General features: G+C 43.2%; 1 protein-coding gene across 5 annotated transcripts; it reads left to right on the top strand.

The window, feature by feature from the left end:
- The first annotated feature begins 1,916 nt into the window (after positions 1-1,916).
- On the top strand, positions 1,917-16,441 carry nutf2 (nuclear transport factor 2). Of its 5 annotated transcripts, none has more exons than XM_035417537.1 (7): positions 1,923-2,005; positions 4,489-4,640; positions 7,269-7,390; positions 8,682-8,753; positions 9,584-9,703; positions 9,799-9,897; positions 14,637-16,441. In XM_035417537.1, exons 3-7 carry the CDS (start codon positions 7,292-7,294, stop codon positions 14,748-14,750), a joined length of 504 nt encoding a protein of 167 aa, XP_035273428.1. In that variant the 5' UTR covers positions 1,923-2,005; positions 4,489-4,640; positions 7,269-7,291; the 3' UTR covers positions 14,751-16,441. The 5 variants fall into 5 exon arrangements, with proteins under 5 accessions (XP_035273427.1, XP_035273431.1, XP_035273428.1 ...); XM_035417538.1 differs by lacking the exon at positions 1,923-2,005 and adding an exon at positions 2,145-4,087; XM_035417536.1 differs by lacking the exon at positions 4,489-4,640 and having other exon boundaries at positions 1,917-2,005.
- Positions 16,442-17,135: the final 694 nt, after the last annotated feature.

Raw genomic sequence — 17,135 nt, 5'->3', positions numbered from 1 at the left:
TGTCAAACAATATTAATTGGGTGGGAGCATTTGGACCTCACAAACAGATTGGATGAGAGAATTTGTTCCTCTCATGTAAGTCGCCCCTTCCCAGTTGTTAGTGTAGATTTGCTAAGCTGCTAAAAAAACATATAGTAGCTCAATAGCAGTTGTCATTAGTCCTAAATATATTGACCCTATCTGCAACAATGTTGGTCCTTGTCCAACAAGTCAACTACATGAGTATCTTCAGGTGCAATATGCTGACATTGCCCATCTTCTTAAATGTATGCAGCAACATACGATTGAGCCCAGGAGCAAAAAAGATCAATTTCTAACTGCGCTGAAACGGGCAATATTAGATTACTTAATATTGTAGCTAAACAATGTTGGTATACTGATTCATATCTTTTGTATGATATAGTAAGTCATAATCTGGCCATCTTACTTCTGTAGTGCCTTATTTTAAATTTGAAGTTTGAGAGGTGTATATTGATCTTTCCTTGATTACCAGTGTATTTAAAAGTATAAAGCTACCACCCTCTATAGAATGTATGTTGTGAAAATTGAACATGCCCTGCAAGTATACTAAATCAGAACTTCAACATAAACCTTTTTGACAGCCAAAATATTATTTATCGACATGGTTAGGCTAATTGAAAATGAATATTATGATTGTTGCCCCTGCTATTATCTTCAATACACTGTTATATTGCAGTCAATTTTATTTAGTAATCAGTCCCCATTATCCAGTGAGGAACTACAATACATACATGCTATTTAGCTGGATATTTTATTGTAATACCTAGGTTAAAGATTCTGTACCACTCCACCAGAGATTAATCCTGTAAGGTTGTGAGTCCACTCCAGCTAGTACTCACTGGCATTACAGGAAAAAAACTTCACTTTCTGTTCTACTTAAGCTGATGAAGGCTGACATATTGTTATGAGATTTGTTTTCTACTCTATATAGATAATGTCCATTATTGGGCAACAATGGAACAAAGGGGGACCAGATTTTCCCACTTTTAACTTCTGATTAAAATACAGGGAGGGTCGAAACAACCTACATCAGACTTAAACAAGTTAGAAATAAAACATTTGAGATTTTTCTCTGCTGGCGTTTTAAAAGTTGTACTTTAGGCAGAATATCTTGAAACTGCTTTTTGAATGGCAAGGCATTTGCAGCATGCTTTGCTTTGACTTCCTCCTTCACAGCATTACAATGGTTATATTCATTATATTCCTCCCTTACAATATATTGGTAATTATATGCAAAAACCAAGTGGTTGTTAATATTACGTATCAATGTTTCTGTGTTGTTTCACAGAAACAAAATCATCACCATTCAAAATAAATGTGGAACATTTGTTAAGTTTCCTATTATTTTTTTATGTCAAAGGAATGATTTTTACTCTCTAAGACTACTTCTTTAAATACAGCTCAAGACAAACCCAGGTTTGTGTAACCCTTTTGTAATTATCATAACCCATTGATATCATTTACACAATTACTTTGTAAGGTAAACCTAAATTGAAATATTCAGATTGTCTTACAAATAAAGGGATATGTAAGGCTTTATTTTTTTAAAGAAAACATATTTTGCATTCTCTTGATTCTTCATTTGAATGTAAAATATCTTCTCCAGAAAATATCCTTCTGATTTTCCTGTCATTTATTTTATATTTGTTTCTTGATGGTCCACTGTCTGCTGCCATTTGTGTCATCGGGCAAATTATAATTGAGGTATATTATGTTAGTTATACATTTTTTGGAGAAATATGTGTGAATACACGTGCTTGTCAAGACTTCTGGGCCTTCCAGGCCTTGAATGTCGAACATAAATAAATAAGCAATAATTCGGGCCTTTATCTGCTAACTGGTAAACGTCAAAAACCACTACTCCCATAATGCAAGAGCGCGGGCTCAGCCTACTGAGCATGCTCTCAGCGGGACAGGCGGATCGACTCAGCCGCGCTCACAGATCGCCATACTGGGAAACAGGGGTAGCTGTTCTGGGCGCTTGGTAAGTTGCCGCCTCTAACGATATCGAGTTCTATTTAAAAAAATACTATTGCTCAGAAATGTAGCTGTCAGCATTCTGACTTTTGGGTGTCACTGTTTCACAGTAAATTGGATAAATTGTTAATTTCTTGACAGGCAGGGCTTTGGCAGAAGTGCTTAGACACGCCTATGTTAGGAGCTAGCTAGCTCGCTAGCTAACCAGCTACATATAAAGAGGGACTTTACTTTGGGCCCCACTGTCTGCAAGGCTTGTAGCTAGTGCTGGCTGTGCACGGTCTGGGAGATCCAACAGAGGGATATTTTTAGTAAGCAACGAAAGCACGTGTTGCTCGTGAGTTTGCAAGTCAATCCCAGCTAGATAAACACCGCTGTCTATCACAAATCTAGTGGTGCTCGCTAACATTACCTGATTCATAAAGTGTTGCCTACTTGCATCGTTTATTTCTGTACGTTAACTAACGGGAGAACGTTAGCGATCAGACTATCTTAATATTAACCAGGGCTACTTGCTTAGGCAGCTAGTCGTTCACAGTAGTATGGGTAGCTAGCTACCCCTGATCGTTATTCTAGTTCATTCTATGTGAGCCAGGGCATAGATCCCATATATTTGCAATCTGCCGCTGACACGTCGATCACACCCAAGTAGTTTTGCTGACAGAAAGGTGCTGATCACTTACTGGCTGGTTAGCCTGTAGCAGCAGCATGTTTACGGTTAGCAACCATCTCATTAACTTCCAAGCTAACGAGCTTCTTAGGTAACTTATTATGTAATTAACTAGTGAATTAACTGTTGAGAGTATGGGTTATGTTAATTCTGGCTAGCTACGGCAGCGAATGTAATTTGCCAGCAAACATGGAAACTTCTCCAGCTCATTTGCTTGCTAACGAGTTAAGATAACTTAGTTCCTAGCCGACTAGCTTAACATTTAGCCATAATCCTACTAATCAGCTACGAAGGTTCAACAGTAAATGATCGATCGGTAGCTATCTTCGTTTTCGCATGTAGATGTGAATGAAGCCAGCTAGCTAGATAATTGCGTCGCTGGTTACATGCGAATTAAGGGGATTGTCTAATGAGTTTCCTTCAGATATTTACACAGAAGAAATTGCATGGCTGTAACATAAATTCGTGACTTTGCCACAACGTTTACTACTTAATATTTGTGACGCCTAGCTAACTAACTTGGCTAACTTAACTACTCCAGATAGTTCAATAGCTAACGTTAGCCCACCCGAAAAACAACGTTCGCCGACAGGAACAAGTGCATCTTCCAGGTAATACTGTATGCGATCTTGACAAGCGCTGTCCGGTCTGGGGTTTGACTCAATTTTATTTGGTTTCACCCTCAGCAAATTCTCCTGCGCCTAGTTCGTTGGTAGTGCAGGTAGGAGGAGTGAAACTTAACTTATGCTTTAGGTCGGAGTCCCTGGGATTTGTATTCACCATTCCCTGAAGTTTCAGTTGCAGTTTCTCCGCCACAGCCGCTATACATATACTGTACCTAGTGGTATTCTGAGGTTCCGGATTGAGGTCCAGCTGGTTACTACAACTAGGTGTTGTTCCTCAGTCTGATAGAATGTTAGCAGGCCGGTTGGGTCAGAATGGAAACGTCAAAGGTTGACAGGTAGCAAATGCGAGAGGTAAATAGATTTTCCTATACATGTTAGATTTTTTTCTAAATTTCAGCAGCCCTCCATTGAACTAATCAGTGGCTCTCACAAGATAATACAAAACAAATCAAAACCTTTCTTTTTTTTTTTAAATAAGCGGGCTGTTCAAATGCACATTAGTTTTTATCACATGGAAGCATCAGTGTAATTGAGCTGTCCTAGTCACATAGTCAGTCACAACAGCAGCTGAGGAGCACATTGCAAACTCTTTATTAAAATATTATTTCTTTGATTTAAAAAAAAAAAAATGGTTAAAACAAATCTGGAAAACCTGCAAAGCAATGGACTCGGTGGGCTGCATTGGGCACCCATCTCTTTTAAATCATTCCACCGAGACCACATAAAGACCAGTGGATCTGCCAAGCACCTGCAAAGACCCGAAGACCTGTGTACAAGTACAATGATCTAGCAGGTATTAGCACAATTGCCAGTAAATCCTTTGTTATTTTGCTAGGTCAAGCCTGCTTGCTGCTTTTGGTTATGTTGTGAAGTTTGTGTGCAGACTTCCCATTGTAAGTGCCTGCAGAGATTCAACATGTTGAATCACCAACACGTTGACTGCCAATGAGTGCGGGGACTTTCCCAAATGTCCCAAGATGTCAGGTGGAAGTTGTGCTCTTTAGAATTAAAATATTGGGGATGTTGACTATTGGCGAAGGGGGGAAAGTGCAGAAAGCGTTTTTTTGGGGGGGAAGGGGGGGAAGTACAGACATGCCATGTAAAAAATGACTGACACTGCAGGTTTCTGTTTTGTACCGAGCCCTCACTCTGTCCCTCTGGTATTCACAGGGATAATTCCCTTCTTTCTGATAGGTATGTGCAGCCAGTCTGTGCAGCCAGTTTCTACCGGCAACCAAACACGCTGCAATCAATGGATGCTGACCAGTCAGACTAACCCATTGGATGCAACCAAACTCACTGATACCAGTGGATGGTGACTTGCCTAACTGTGCTGATATAATCAGGAAAGTATGGGGACATCACAGTTCATGAACCCAGAGATGCAGTCTGCTTTTCATGCACTACTATCATGCTGATGCTTGTAAAAATTTTTTAAAAAAAATCAGTCTGCAAATAGTGTATAAAAATTGCATTTTATATGCAGTAGGTACAGTCCCATAAACAGTAGTCTGTTACCGATGACTCACAGACTATAAAAGTGTAAGCTAGCTGCTTCAGGGCACTTTCCCACCAGATTTGATTGAAATGAAAAAAAAAAAAAAAAGACAAAAAAAGTCTTCTGTTGTCTGAGCTCTATGCAGTATTTCATTTATATTCTTAAACATCAGAGCAGTACCCTTAAGGTCCTTTCCCCGATGGTCACAGGTTCTCTCTTGAACCACAAATGCTTTTAGACGAATTTCAGATTAGACGATTGGTGGAATCACATGGTTGCATTCCTGTCTGGATTGTATAGCATCATTCAGGTTTTTGTCGAATTGGCTGCTCATTTTGCCCCATCAGGTAGGGTTTTGTCTTTGGCGCTTCAGGTTGCGTTTGAGCTGTTCTCAAGGATACAGGGATACTTTAAATGGGGGCATCTGCTGTTCTTTTAACATAAAAATCCAGTACATTTCAAAGATGGCAGTTTGATGAGGGTTACTTTCAGAGTGAGTGCCTCATTGCAAACATACAGCCTGACAGCCTGTTGGAATGAAAAAAAAAGTCAGCATTCATGTGTCTTGCTCCTGATTGGTCTTGTGTACATTCCATCTTCACAAATAGCTAAAATGTATTGCATTATTAAAAAGGACAGCAACAAATGACTCTCCCACCTTGGACTTGCAGGCCTGGTACTCCTTTGCCTGATATGACATTGCGCAAGGTAGATTAGATCATTGCACTTCGTATCACTTTGAGCTGAGTGCTCAAGGATTCTGGGATGTTTTTTATATACGTTTGACAGTGTAAATGAAGCTTTCGGACATGGTGAGAGACTCTGGCTGTCTTCGCAGTGCACTTTTGAAGGGAAGTGCAGGGCTTGAGATGAACAGCCATATGTAGTCAGTGTGCCTTAGGGATACACAAATTTAGAGGCCACTCCAGAGTTTCAGGACAGAGAATCTCCACATTGCTTAGTTTTTACCTTGAATCAGTCGTTTCATGCGATTCCAGATGGAAGCTTGGATGCTAAATTAAAGGGTTGAATGTTAAATGTAGTCCTGGTGTATTCACTGGTAAGCCTGGCTAAATTACCAGCCACCAGCTGCTTTTACCCACGTTTGGTGGTTGGGTGGGCTTTCATTTAGAACTGAGTTGCTCTTTCCCCTTCGCAACCGCACTTCTGCAGTCTCGTCTTTGGGGCGTCCGTATCACCAGTCGCCCTCCTCTTGAGCCGTGTCCGTTCCGTAGCCCTGCGGAAAAAGGAGCGGAGAATCCCCTGCCATCGTCTCGCTCGCGCGCCGCGTTTCCTCCCCGGCGCGTCGACCCGACGCGGAACCCGCCGACGCGTCTCGACCCCTCGCGAAGTCGGCCTCTCCCTCCGGCGCGTCGCGGGAGCGCGGCCAGCGAGCGTGGGAGGAGAGGTGGGCAGCAGGGACGAGCGCCGGCCTCTCCTGCCTCTGCCGGGGGAGACGGTATGAAGAGATGGGGAGGTGGAGAGACGGCTCGCTGAGGGCCGGGTTTATTCTGGCTCTCCCCCTGGGAGAAGAGACCCGGCTGCCTGTTGCCGGTCTCTCGCCTCCTGGAAAGAGCATGCAGAAGGGGAGCGGGCTTGCGCTCAGCAGCGAGTAGGCGGCTCGCTTCCTCCCCGTGTCTTTGTAATGGAGCAGAAAGGCACTTCGTTTCTCTTAAGAAGCCGGCTCTGGGAAATAGACGTGGGGTAAGGAGCGGTTTTTAGGCCACGTATGCTTGTTTATGTTTTGGCTAAGATGTGACAACGCTTCCTGTCATCGCATCTGATGCGCTGACTCACGGTGTGTGTGATTTAGATCAGATCGTACCGGCTCTGTAACAGTTGGAGTCCTGCGAGACCACAGACTGTGCAAGCTGAAGTTCAGACCAGGCCCGAAACCATGTGACTCCACTTAATCATCGGTGTGATTTTACCAGTTAAGCATCCCTCTCCAGCTCTTCATACATGTTGCCGGCTTAGAATGAGGTGGAAAACTGGTGAAATGTACCGTCCGAAAGACCGGAGTTGAACAGGAACCACCGAAGACCTCTCTCATTGATACAGCTTCTCAAACCCATGTCCTGTGGGAGGGAGGGAAAGGAAGGGAGGTTTTGCACTGGAGTACATGCTGCTCCCCAACAGCAGATCCCCCTGGATCTGTTCGCCAGCCGCTAATCCTACCCCAACACCAGGGTTGATACCGATCCAGGATCGGCATCCTTGCGGCTTAATCCTTCCTCGTGAAGGTGGGTGGGGGTTGCTGACTCGCTAGCTGCTGAACACCAGCTGCTGCCGAGGAGCTGTGACCCTTTGTTGGGGACCCTGGTGCCAGGAAGGGGGGTGGTGCAGCCGGGACAAACGGAACCCACCGACACAAATTCTTTTCATCCTCCGCCTCTCGTGCCCCGGCCCCAGCCGCTTTGGCGGAGGAAGTAAACGTGTTTTATGCACAGTCATATTCTGTCCTCTCTCCCAACAGTGGCTGTTGCCGGCTGAATCAGAATGGGTGACCAGCCGATTTGGGAACAGATAGGGTCCAGCTTCGTACAGCATTACTACCAGTTGTTTGACACAGACAGGAGCCAACTCGGAGCAATATATGTAAGTCACAGCATTCAAACCTTTTCCCCCACAGTGTGCATGTCCTAATACTTTTCTCTCTCTCTCTTCCCATCTTTCTTTTTCCTTTTTTCTGCACTTTCCATCCCATTTTTGTGTCTTCATCTTTCACTTTTTGATACAGTTGAAACATTAATATTTTATCTGAGAAATCATGTTGAAATATGTTTCACGATAATCCTGTCAGTCTGTTTTATGACAGTGAAACAGTGCTTGAAAAACAAAGTGCTTTCACAGATAACAGGATAAGGACGAGGACAACATTTTCTTCCCCCAAAGTCAGGGGTGCCCACACTTATTTGGCTTGTGATTTCCCAATGGCCAGCACAGCGTGATCTTCCAACCAGCATTAGCGATATCAATTACTTAGGCCGGACATTACAAGCACGTTACTTTCTAACTAAACTAGCATAGATGACAGTAGAGCATAACTTTTCACTACGTCGTATCTGCACTCAAAAAAATAAATCATTAGACAGTGGTTGCATGCAATATTAAGTCGGCTGTGACAAACTTAAGTTGAGGAGGTCACATATAGGGTACTTAAATGTGTGCAACCACAGTCAATTACACCTAACAACTTAAGTAAATCCAATGATTTTCTTTTTAGTCTACTTAACAATATTGCATGCAACCACTGTCCAAAATCGAGTGGAATTGTACCTGTACGGGCATTCAGGTACAATTCTACGGGAAGAATTCAAATTCTAACTGATGCATTTTTTGAAATGACATGCGATCTTCCATCATGGCCTCTGCGATTGACGTATTGGGCACCCCTGTCCAAACTAGTGGGCAGGGGTTCAGCATGCTGGTGGAGCAGGGAGGCGTGCTGGGGCCAGTATGGTGCATACCGGCTGCCAAGCCTTCCAGGGGCCTCCTCAAAGACTTCTGAGGGCCCTTGATCTGCAGCGGCCCTGTATCCCAGCAACCGTCTGATTTAATGCTGCAGGGGGGAGAGGAACTTTTGAGTTGCTCAAGATGTTCTTATTTCAAAAGATAAAATGTAATCAAGATTGGCTTATTTCTGAATGGCCATTCCCCTAGTTATCATCAAGTGCATTTCTCTGTCAATTTAGTTCATTTTATCTGTTAGCTGTTAGCCATGAGTTTAGGGTCTGAATTGCGCTGTTGGTTCAGATGGTCAAGGATTAAAATTACTGTCCTTGTGTAGCACAGTCCCTGAAACCCACCACAATCCATAATTATGCGGTTCCTGATGTGGGTGCAGAAGGACAGGATAACCCTCGGCCTCCTTGCTCTTCTTTTCCAGATCGATGCGTCATGCCTTACATGGGAGGGACAGCAATTCCAGGGAAAAGCAGCGATTGTCGAGAAGCTCTCTGTAAGTTATGTGGATACCGCCTCACTGTCTCTCAGAATTGAAAGTTTTGCCATCTCTGATCTGTTGTATTTTATAACGCACCCCATATCTCTAGTGTCTTTTTAGACGGTGCTGTCTGGAGATGAAAACAAACTTTTTACTGGTATTACGCATAAGATTTCATTTTCTGAAACTTCTTATTTAAGTATACATAAATCAGATTCATTAAAATGATAAGTAAAAATATTGACTAAGAGGGGCCATGGGACGACAAGTCTCCTGGCTAACAGTGACCTTCAGAGCCCTTGCCTGGGACTGTACTTAATAAATATTTTCATACTTACCTTAAATCCTGGAAATGGAGAAGGATGTGTTCGAAAATGCAGGAACAGTCTTTTACTTGTACTGTTTTCTTTATGGAAATCGAGTCGTTCAGGTCTTATCCGAGCCTCTGACTGACAATCTGACCAGAAGCTCCGTGCACCCTACAGTGACCGGTGTTTACATTAACATTTGATGCACTTCGTATACATCCCAAAATGAACACTACCAACATTTGCATTCAAATCAAAGCACGTAGCAAAGATCCTGATACATTTTACTTTTTACCATTGTTTAAAAGGAGTCTAACAAACTACAGTAGAAGAGACTTGCAAATTTGAAAGGAGAATTTAGTCTGAAATTGGTCTTTATTAATCTTCTTAAAAGATTGAGAATGTATAAGGAATATAGACTGCATGGCTTTAACAGTGAGTCTCTTCCCTGTCAACTCAAAAGACGTTTGACACCCCGTCTGAACTTTGATTGTGTGTGGTAGTTAAAATTAACACGGCACTGTGCGTTGCCTGTAGCTGTTGGCTCCTTTCCAAGGGTGCCAGCGTTCGGAGAGCACGTGCCATTCATTAGGGAAGTGGCCGCTGCGGCATGCTGGGAAAAGGAGGATCGTTTCGCTCGCAGTGTCCAGTAGCCCCGTGAGTTCTGGAAGCAATCCGGGGTCACAGGCGGCGCAGAAAAATCGCTTGATTGTTTCGCCCCACTCCTTTTTTTTTTTTTCTTTTCTTGGCAGAGCCTTCCCTTCTCGAAAATCGCTCACAGCATAACTGCACAGGACCACCAGCCCACTCCCGACAGCTGCATACTAAGTATGGTAGTAGGACAACTAAAAGTAAGTCTTTCTTTCTCTTTCTCCTTCTCCTTCTCCTTCTCTTTCTCCCTCTCTCTCTCTCACTCCCTCCCTCCCTCTCCCCCTCTCCCCCTTCTTTTTTTCTTTCTCCTTCTCTCTGATGAGGCTTTTGATGACCCTGAGTCTTGTCTTTTGGTGAAAAGTCTGGTCTTCTTAAAGCAAATGAGAAGTGGATTTTGAAGGGCAGCAGTTATGGGCCTGGCAGCGTTAGTGAGAGCTGTCTGTCCCATGTAGGCTTTTTGGGTATGTGCAGGCGTCCACACATCTGTCTGGAGTGAAGCTTGGAGCAGAAGATGAAGAGGATTGTTGCATTCTGAATCTGATGATTTGCTAAATTCCGAAAAAATATTTGGAAGGTTTGAGCCACCGAAGAAAAAGAAACTCATGTTTACATTCGTTAATTGTGAAATGTATAGTTTCTCAGAAAACTCTGTTGGGTACGCAAAGCTGTAATATGTGATTGGAATTGGGGTCAGGTAGACATGAACATACAGTGCCTTCGGAAAGTATTCATACCCCTTCACTTTTTCCACATTTTGTTACGTTACAGCCTTAATAGCCCTAAAATTGATTACATTCATTTTTATTCTCATCCATCTACACACAATACCCAATAATGACAAAGCGAAAACTGGTTTTTAGAAATTTTTGTTAATTTATTAAAAATAAATAACTGAAATATCATGTTTACTTAAGTATTCAGACCCTTTGCTATGATACTCAAAATGGAGCTCAGGTCCATCCTGTTTCTATTGATCATACCTGAGATGTTTCTACAACTTGCTTGCAGTTCACCTGTGGTAAATTGATTGGACATGATTTAGAAAGGCACACACCTGTCTATATAAACACAGTTGACAGTGCATGTCAGAGCAAAAACTAAGCCATGAAGTCGAAGAAATCTTCTGTAGACCTCCGAGACAGGATTGTGTCGAGGTGCAGATCTGGGGAAGGGTACAACAAAAATTTCTGCAGCATTGAAGGTCCCGAAGAACACAGTGGCCTCCACCTTTCTTAAATGGAAGAAGTTTGGAACCACCAGGACTCTTCTTAGAGCTGACCGCCCGGCCAAACAGAGCAATCGGGGGAGAAGAGCCTTGGTCAGGGAGGTGACCAAGAACCCGATGGCCTCTCTGACAGGGCTCCAGAGTTCCTCTCTGGAGATGGGAGAACCTTCCTGAAGGACAACCATCTCTGGAGAGACCTGAAAATAACTGCAGCAACGCTCCCCATCCAACCTGACAGCTTGAGAGGATCTGCAGAGAAGAATGGGAGAAATACCCCAATTACAGGTGTGCCAAGCTTGTAGCATCATACCCAAGAAGACTCAAGGCTGTAATCAGTGGCAAAGATGCCTCAACAAAGTACTGAGTAAAGGGTCTGAATACTTATGTAAATGTGATATTTCAGTTTATTATTTTTAATAAATTTGCAAAATTTTCTAAAAACCTGTTTTCGCTTTGTCATTATGGGGTAGTGCGTGTAGATTTATGAGGATAAAAATGAATTTAATCAGGCACTGTGAATTGAATTTACTCAACAAAAAAAATGCCTGAAGAGGAGCAGGGATCAACTTGACGGGGAACCCTGCCTGTCCACTGTCAAGAAAATGAGAGAGGATCAGATCCGCGCCAAGCATTTCCAGCCCGGTTTTTCAGAGTTCTGTCTCTTGCCACACGCTCAGGCAGACGATGACCAGGTCCTGAGTTTCCATCAGACCTTCATGTTGAAAAACTACAGCAATGCGTGGGTGTGCACCAACGAGGTCTTCAGGCTAGCCCTGCACAACCACTGACACAGTCGGCCAGTCAGTAAGGACCCCTCTCTTCGTGGGTAACGACGGTTTGAGCCAGGACCTTAGCTGGGGCTGGGTCGTGTGACTTGGTGGCCTCAAGAGAATGACTGGGTTCCCTTGTGTTCAGTCAGTCCATACGTGTGTTGGTTCTTGTCCCTTTTTCTGTGTGACCGTTAACCTGCCCGTTGTTCCATCCTCTGAATTTCAAGTGCACCATACTCTCCAAAGAAAAGCCCTGCATACATACTTCCGTTCTCTGGGTGGCTGTGAAATTCCTCTTGCAGATCATGAGATGATTCAGCATAAATAGTAGGCACTGCACACTGTGACATTGTCACTGACTGTGATATTATCCGTTTTTTCCTTGGCATGCACCATGGCTGCAGCAATGTTACAGTGTGTTGTGACCTCACAGATTCTTCTTGACGTGCACTATGGGTTTGGCCTAGCCAAAGGCGGGGCGGGGCGGGGCGGGGGGGGGGGGGGGGGCAGCTAACAAGGTTTATGTTGCTTCTAACCCCTTGAGTGTGAACAGGGTGTCATGATTTGTGTCTCGTTTGGTGGCGGGAGAACATGCGCTGCTGTGCAACTGCCTGGCTGAGTGGTCTCTCTTTCTGCTTCTTTGCCTAAGCCATGCAGGAATGTAGAGCCCTTGTGCAGAGAGCTTAATGTGCATCCACACACAAGTCCCGTCTTCCCTCTGCATTCCTGAGGTCCGCGCTGGATCACACGTGGGCCGCCGTACAGGAAATTAGGGTTGAGCCGATATCCGATAATAATTACCATACACCACAGTGTATAAGAGCACCCACAATGTTATTTTCAGTACCAGTATCTGTCTTTAGAGTGTGTGTATTAATGTGGACCTTTAAATTCCGTCTTTCTGTGAAGTACTGCTGCTGGGAAAAATATAGCATTGTGATGCACATAGCACCAGTGATAAGGGATTAAATTACTGGTCATATGTTGCGAGTGATCCTTCTGGCTTGCAGATTAGACGAGGGCAAAGGGACAAGATGGAGGCCAAGGTTTGTCGCCATGAAAGCCACAGTGCCGCTGTGGCAGTATGTTGGTTTTTTACCGGATTATGTAGAGAAACCCAAAGTGAGATGGTGCAATAGATTTAAATGAGGTAATTGGCTGATTTTAGTGACTGCAAAAGAATGCGACACTTCGAAGTATCATGCACAATTAAAGAGCTTATCATCCTGCTAGCTTTAAGAAACGTTTTAACTCTACTGTTATGCTAGCTTGCTTGCTGTGCTAATTTGGCATTAAGTAATTAGTCAGCCTTTTTAACCCACCCAGACCACCTCTTTAAAAAAAATGCTCTGTGCTATAGTGGCTTAACCATTGTGAACCACATATGAACGTTGAACATATTGGGCAGACGAGCAATCATACAAGACTGGAGGATGTTCGAATCTCTTCAAATTCCAGCTGAATGAGGAGTTATGTAGATGATGTGCTCATTCTGGTTGCTTTTCCCTGTTGAGGCTAGTAGGCTACCAAATTGTACTGCTACTTTTATGGAAACCAGTATTTTGTGCTACATTCAGATATGCTTGCATGCTTCTGTGATGTGATATATTAAAATATTGCTTTCTTTACTTTCTTTGCAATTTATGGTTCAATGTTAGGCAGAAAACCCTATAACCAGTTAATTTATCCTGACAGAATGATGGATGCAACAAAATATTTTTATATTTACTCTACGTGCTAAATATAATTGCATGGGAAATTATGTAGGTAGTGATAAATGTCAGGATAATGAATCCATTGCTTTGGACTGCTTACTGATCGACTTGTCTGCTAACAGTTTGGGCATTAAGCCCAATAATTTTTAGTATGACGCTTTTCCTTGCCACTGACCATGCCAAGACTCAAAGTACTTGTATAACACTTCACAAAATGTAATGGTCCTGATGAACCACAAATTGATTCTTTTTTTTTATTATTAAAGTCTGTTTTTCCCCCTATTAAATTCAGTGGAGCCATTGCCCCTTGGTCATTTGTTGCTTCCGTCAGGCTGACTTCTGACATATCAATTTCAGTCATTCTCTTAAGTTGCACTGGCCTGTGGGCACCCCCCTCTTTTTGTGGTGGCTCGGTGGCCATATAAGCAGGAGTGGAACATGCAGCCTGCACCTCGGCAAAGCCTTTCCCAAGCGACGTGCAGAGATGAGCACAATCCTCGGCAGGCAAATGTCTCCCTGGCGATTCCCGCCATAAAACTCAAGCAGAAACCGAGCATAACAATGACCACATTTAGTCTAAATACAAGATTGATCTTTTAACTGCAGCTGATGCAACCAGCATTTCCCACATTGTACAACACGGCCTCTCATACAGGACATCTGACCATAATAGCAAGTCGTTAAATTACAGTTGGCAGCACCATTGCAAGATTATGCCATCTTTTTTTATTTTTACAATGAAATATGGACTATGTAAATGCAGTACATTAGGTATTCAGTAGTACTACAGACATCTTTTGTCAGCATTTTTCAGTTGTAAATATTAAACTGTAGACCTTACACTGGTACTTTTCAATGACAGTGTAAAAATCTGGATACCACCCAACCCTATCGGACCTAAGAGAGATTGGAACGCATCCTTTTCTTGTGTACCGGTTGTGTCTAGTAATGTGGTTGTCCATTTGGGTACCAGAAACCAATCTCTATGCCATGTTAAAAAGCCAAATAAGCCAGATCCAGATAATGCCACACACTGATTAATTCTAAACTTACTCCAGTGTTAAAGCCATGGCTCGCATTGCTTGGTCTTAAATGTTAAGGTGAGCGTCTTGTGTTAATGTCCCTGGTGGAAGGCTAAATGGAGCAATGAAAACTGGCTGGGATGACTTAATGCATTTTGAGCAGGGAATAGACAAGCCCAAGACTAACCTTCTGTCCCTTTGTTTCAGGCTGACGAGGACCCTGTCATGGGATTCCATCAGGTCTTCCTCCTAAAAAACATCAATGACGCCTGGGTGTGTACCAATGACATGTTCCGGCTGGCGCTACACAACTTCGGCTAAAGGCACTAACGGGAGGTGGGATACGGGGAGAAGGAGAAGGTCGCCCAAAGGCCCTTCTCTCACCCCGCCCCCCCGTCCCACCCCCACTCCTCATCATCCCCCTCTTCCTCCATGCATACCTCTATTGAGAATCAACCTGCTCTACACCAGATTCTAAAAACGCCATTCGCCATAACCCAACCAATCAACAGAGAGAACTGACGCGCAGGCACGTGCATCTATTTGCGACTGGAAGTATACGTATGCGCATACGCCCTTTGCTGAACCGCTGCAGCCGCCAGCAGGTCGAAGCCGACCCTGCGCTGTCCTACCCAATGCTGGGGATCCAGAATAGCTGCATTTGAAGACGCCAGGAGGGAAAAAAAACTTACCTTGCGTACCTTTGTGTCATTTTATGTTTTTCTTTGGTCCTGCATTTTTGTTCTCCTATCCTTATGGTTCGGTTTTTTTCTCCTAGTTCAGTGTGTTGGTACCAGCATGCCTTTGAGGATACAGCAGTTTTTTTTCTCCTCTTTCTCAAGTCTGATTTTCAATGTATTGGCAGTTTTCTCTAGCAATCCAAAGAATCAAACATCATCAAACCCCCCAACCCCACAATCCCCTTACCCCTCTCCTCTTTGTCCCAGGATTACTACTAAGCCACGATACACAATAAAATCGACTTTTTCTTAATCGTGGAATCTTACTCTTCCTTCTGTTCTCTGGGTGTTGGTCTCTGACTTCTCTCCTTTCTCTGCTCCCCCCCCTCCTTTTTTTATTCGGTTTTATAGCAAATTTCTATTCCCACTTGGTAGGGGAGAACGCAATAATTTTACTTTTGGTCTGGCTGTGTTGCACCTCTTTTATAAAGCCATAAAGAGAGGTTTGGTAACTGCTGTCCTAGAGCCAAAATGGGTCTCATTTCATGTGTCTCAGCTCAATTAGACTGCGTGATTTGACTCCTTTATCTATATAACCCAAACAAAGACGTTTTCCTGCCAAAAGAGCTTCATAACCTGATCAGTTAGTTTTTTTTTTCATAGTCAAAATGGACTAGAATGTTGAGTTTGGGGGTTGTATATCCAGAGGTCTTAAGATAGCCGTATCTTTTATGATGTCATGAAATACGAATGATAGAGATGTTACAGAGATGGGACCTTTCAGAGACTATGCTCATCTGCCACTGACTGCTGCTTTCAGAACTGATTGGCTTCCCACAAAAACCACCGTTCAATGACAGAAGGTGTACATGAATTACAGATAGAATGGAAGCCCAAAGAAGCTCTGAAGGCAGTTTGTTGTGATTTTATTCATTTTACGGCCCCGCCACCACCCTCAGTTCTATAACACGTTGCCCACTCCAGTAAATCAACCTCTTCATTTTTATGCAGCTTATTTAATTTATTTTAGAGGGCGGCTACTACTGAACCCCCAGCTCACTTCTCTCAACTGACAGAATCCCACTGGTACCAGCCCCGTTTCAGAGTCTGGTATATTTTTAAAGACTTAAGGGGCCTCTGTTTGGCACCACAATCATTATACTGCCAGGGGTTCACCGGTTTCCTCCAAGTTATTGGAGAGAGCTTTCCTCTTTCTTGCTGTATGGTTTTACTTGTGACAAATGGAGACGCACTCGTAATGCACTGTACTGGTTCTCAATGCTGTGTGCGCACTGCAGTTCATGGGGGAGTGGGCATGGAATATCCAACCTTCATTGTATCAAAACCACTCCAGTGGTTTTTGTTACTGCCTCTTTTTTTGTAGTGTTTCTGTTGCTCAGTACGCCATGGAAGGAAATAAAAGTGTTCAAAGAAAAAAAAAGCCTGATTCATGTGTGTCAATAATCACTGTTTGGAGATGCAGGGGGCTAGGAAAAGACAATAGGATCTTTATGAATTGTAGTGCTTTGTAATGGTCCTCTGTATATAATCCACCTGACACACCCAATATCATGCATGTATCAAAGGTACCAGAAGGAACCAGGCCCAATATTTATAAAATTGAAATGCAATGCCTTAAAAAAGTATTAAACCCCCAACCCCCTCTCTGAATTAAGTACACTAAAACGGTTTTCCCCATACACAAAATTAAACGCATGACAAATATCTTTCTCAACTTTTTTCTTTTGTTTTCAAAAATAAAATCCATTTCTCGTTTACAGATGTGTTTAATAGTAGAGGCCCTTGGCAGCAATTACAGCACCAAACCTTCTCAGGGATGTCTATGTGCTGCACACATTCATATTTTGAACAGTGTTCATTTGTTCATGCAAATGTCCTCCAACTCTGCCAACGCAGACAGAGGGCATTGGTGGACAGCAATTTTCAGGTAATTCCACAGATTAAATGAGGTTCAAGTCTCTGCTTTGGTAAGGTCATTTCAGAATACTGATATTCTTGTTTAAAC

Source organism: Anguilla anguilla, chromosome 5 (assembly GCF_013347855.1).
Source record: "Anguilla anguilla isolate fAngAng1 chromosome 5, fAngAng1.pri, whole genome shotgun sequence".
Classification (NCBI taxonomy): Eukaryota; Metazoa; Chordata; class Actinopteri; order Anguilliformes; family Anguillidae; genus Anguilla; species Anguilla anguilla.
Note: the sequence above shows the minus strand (reverse complement) of the source record. Positions and strands in the feature narration are given on the sequence as shown.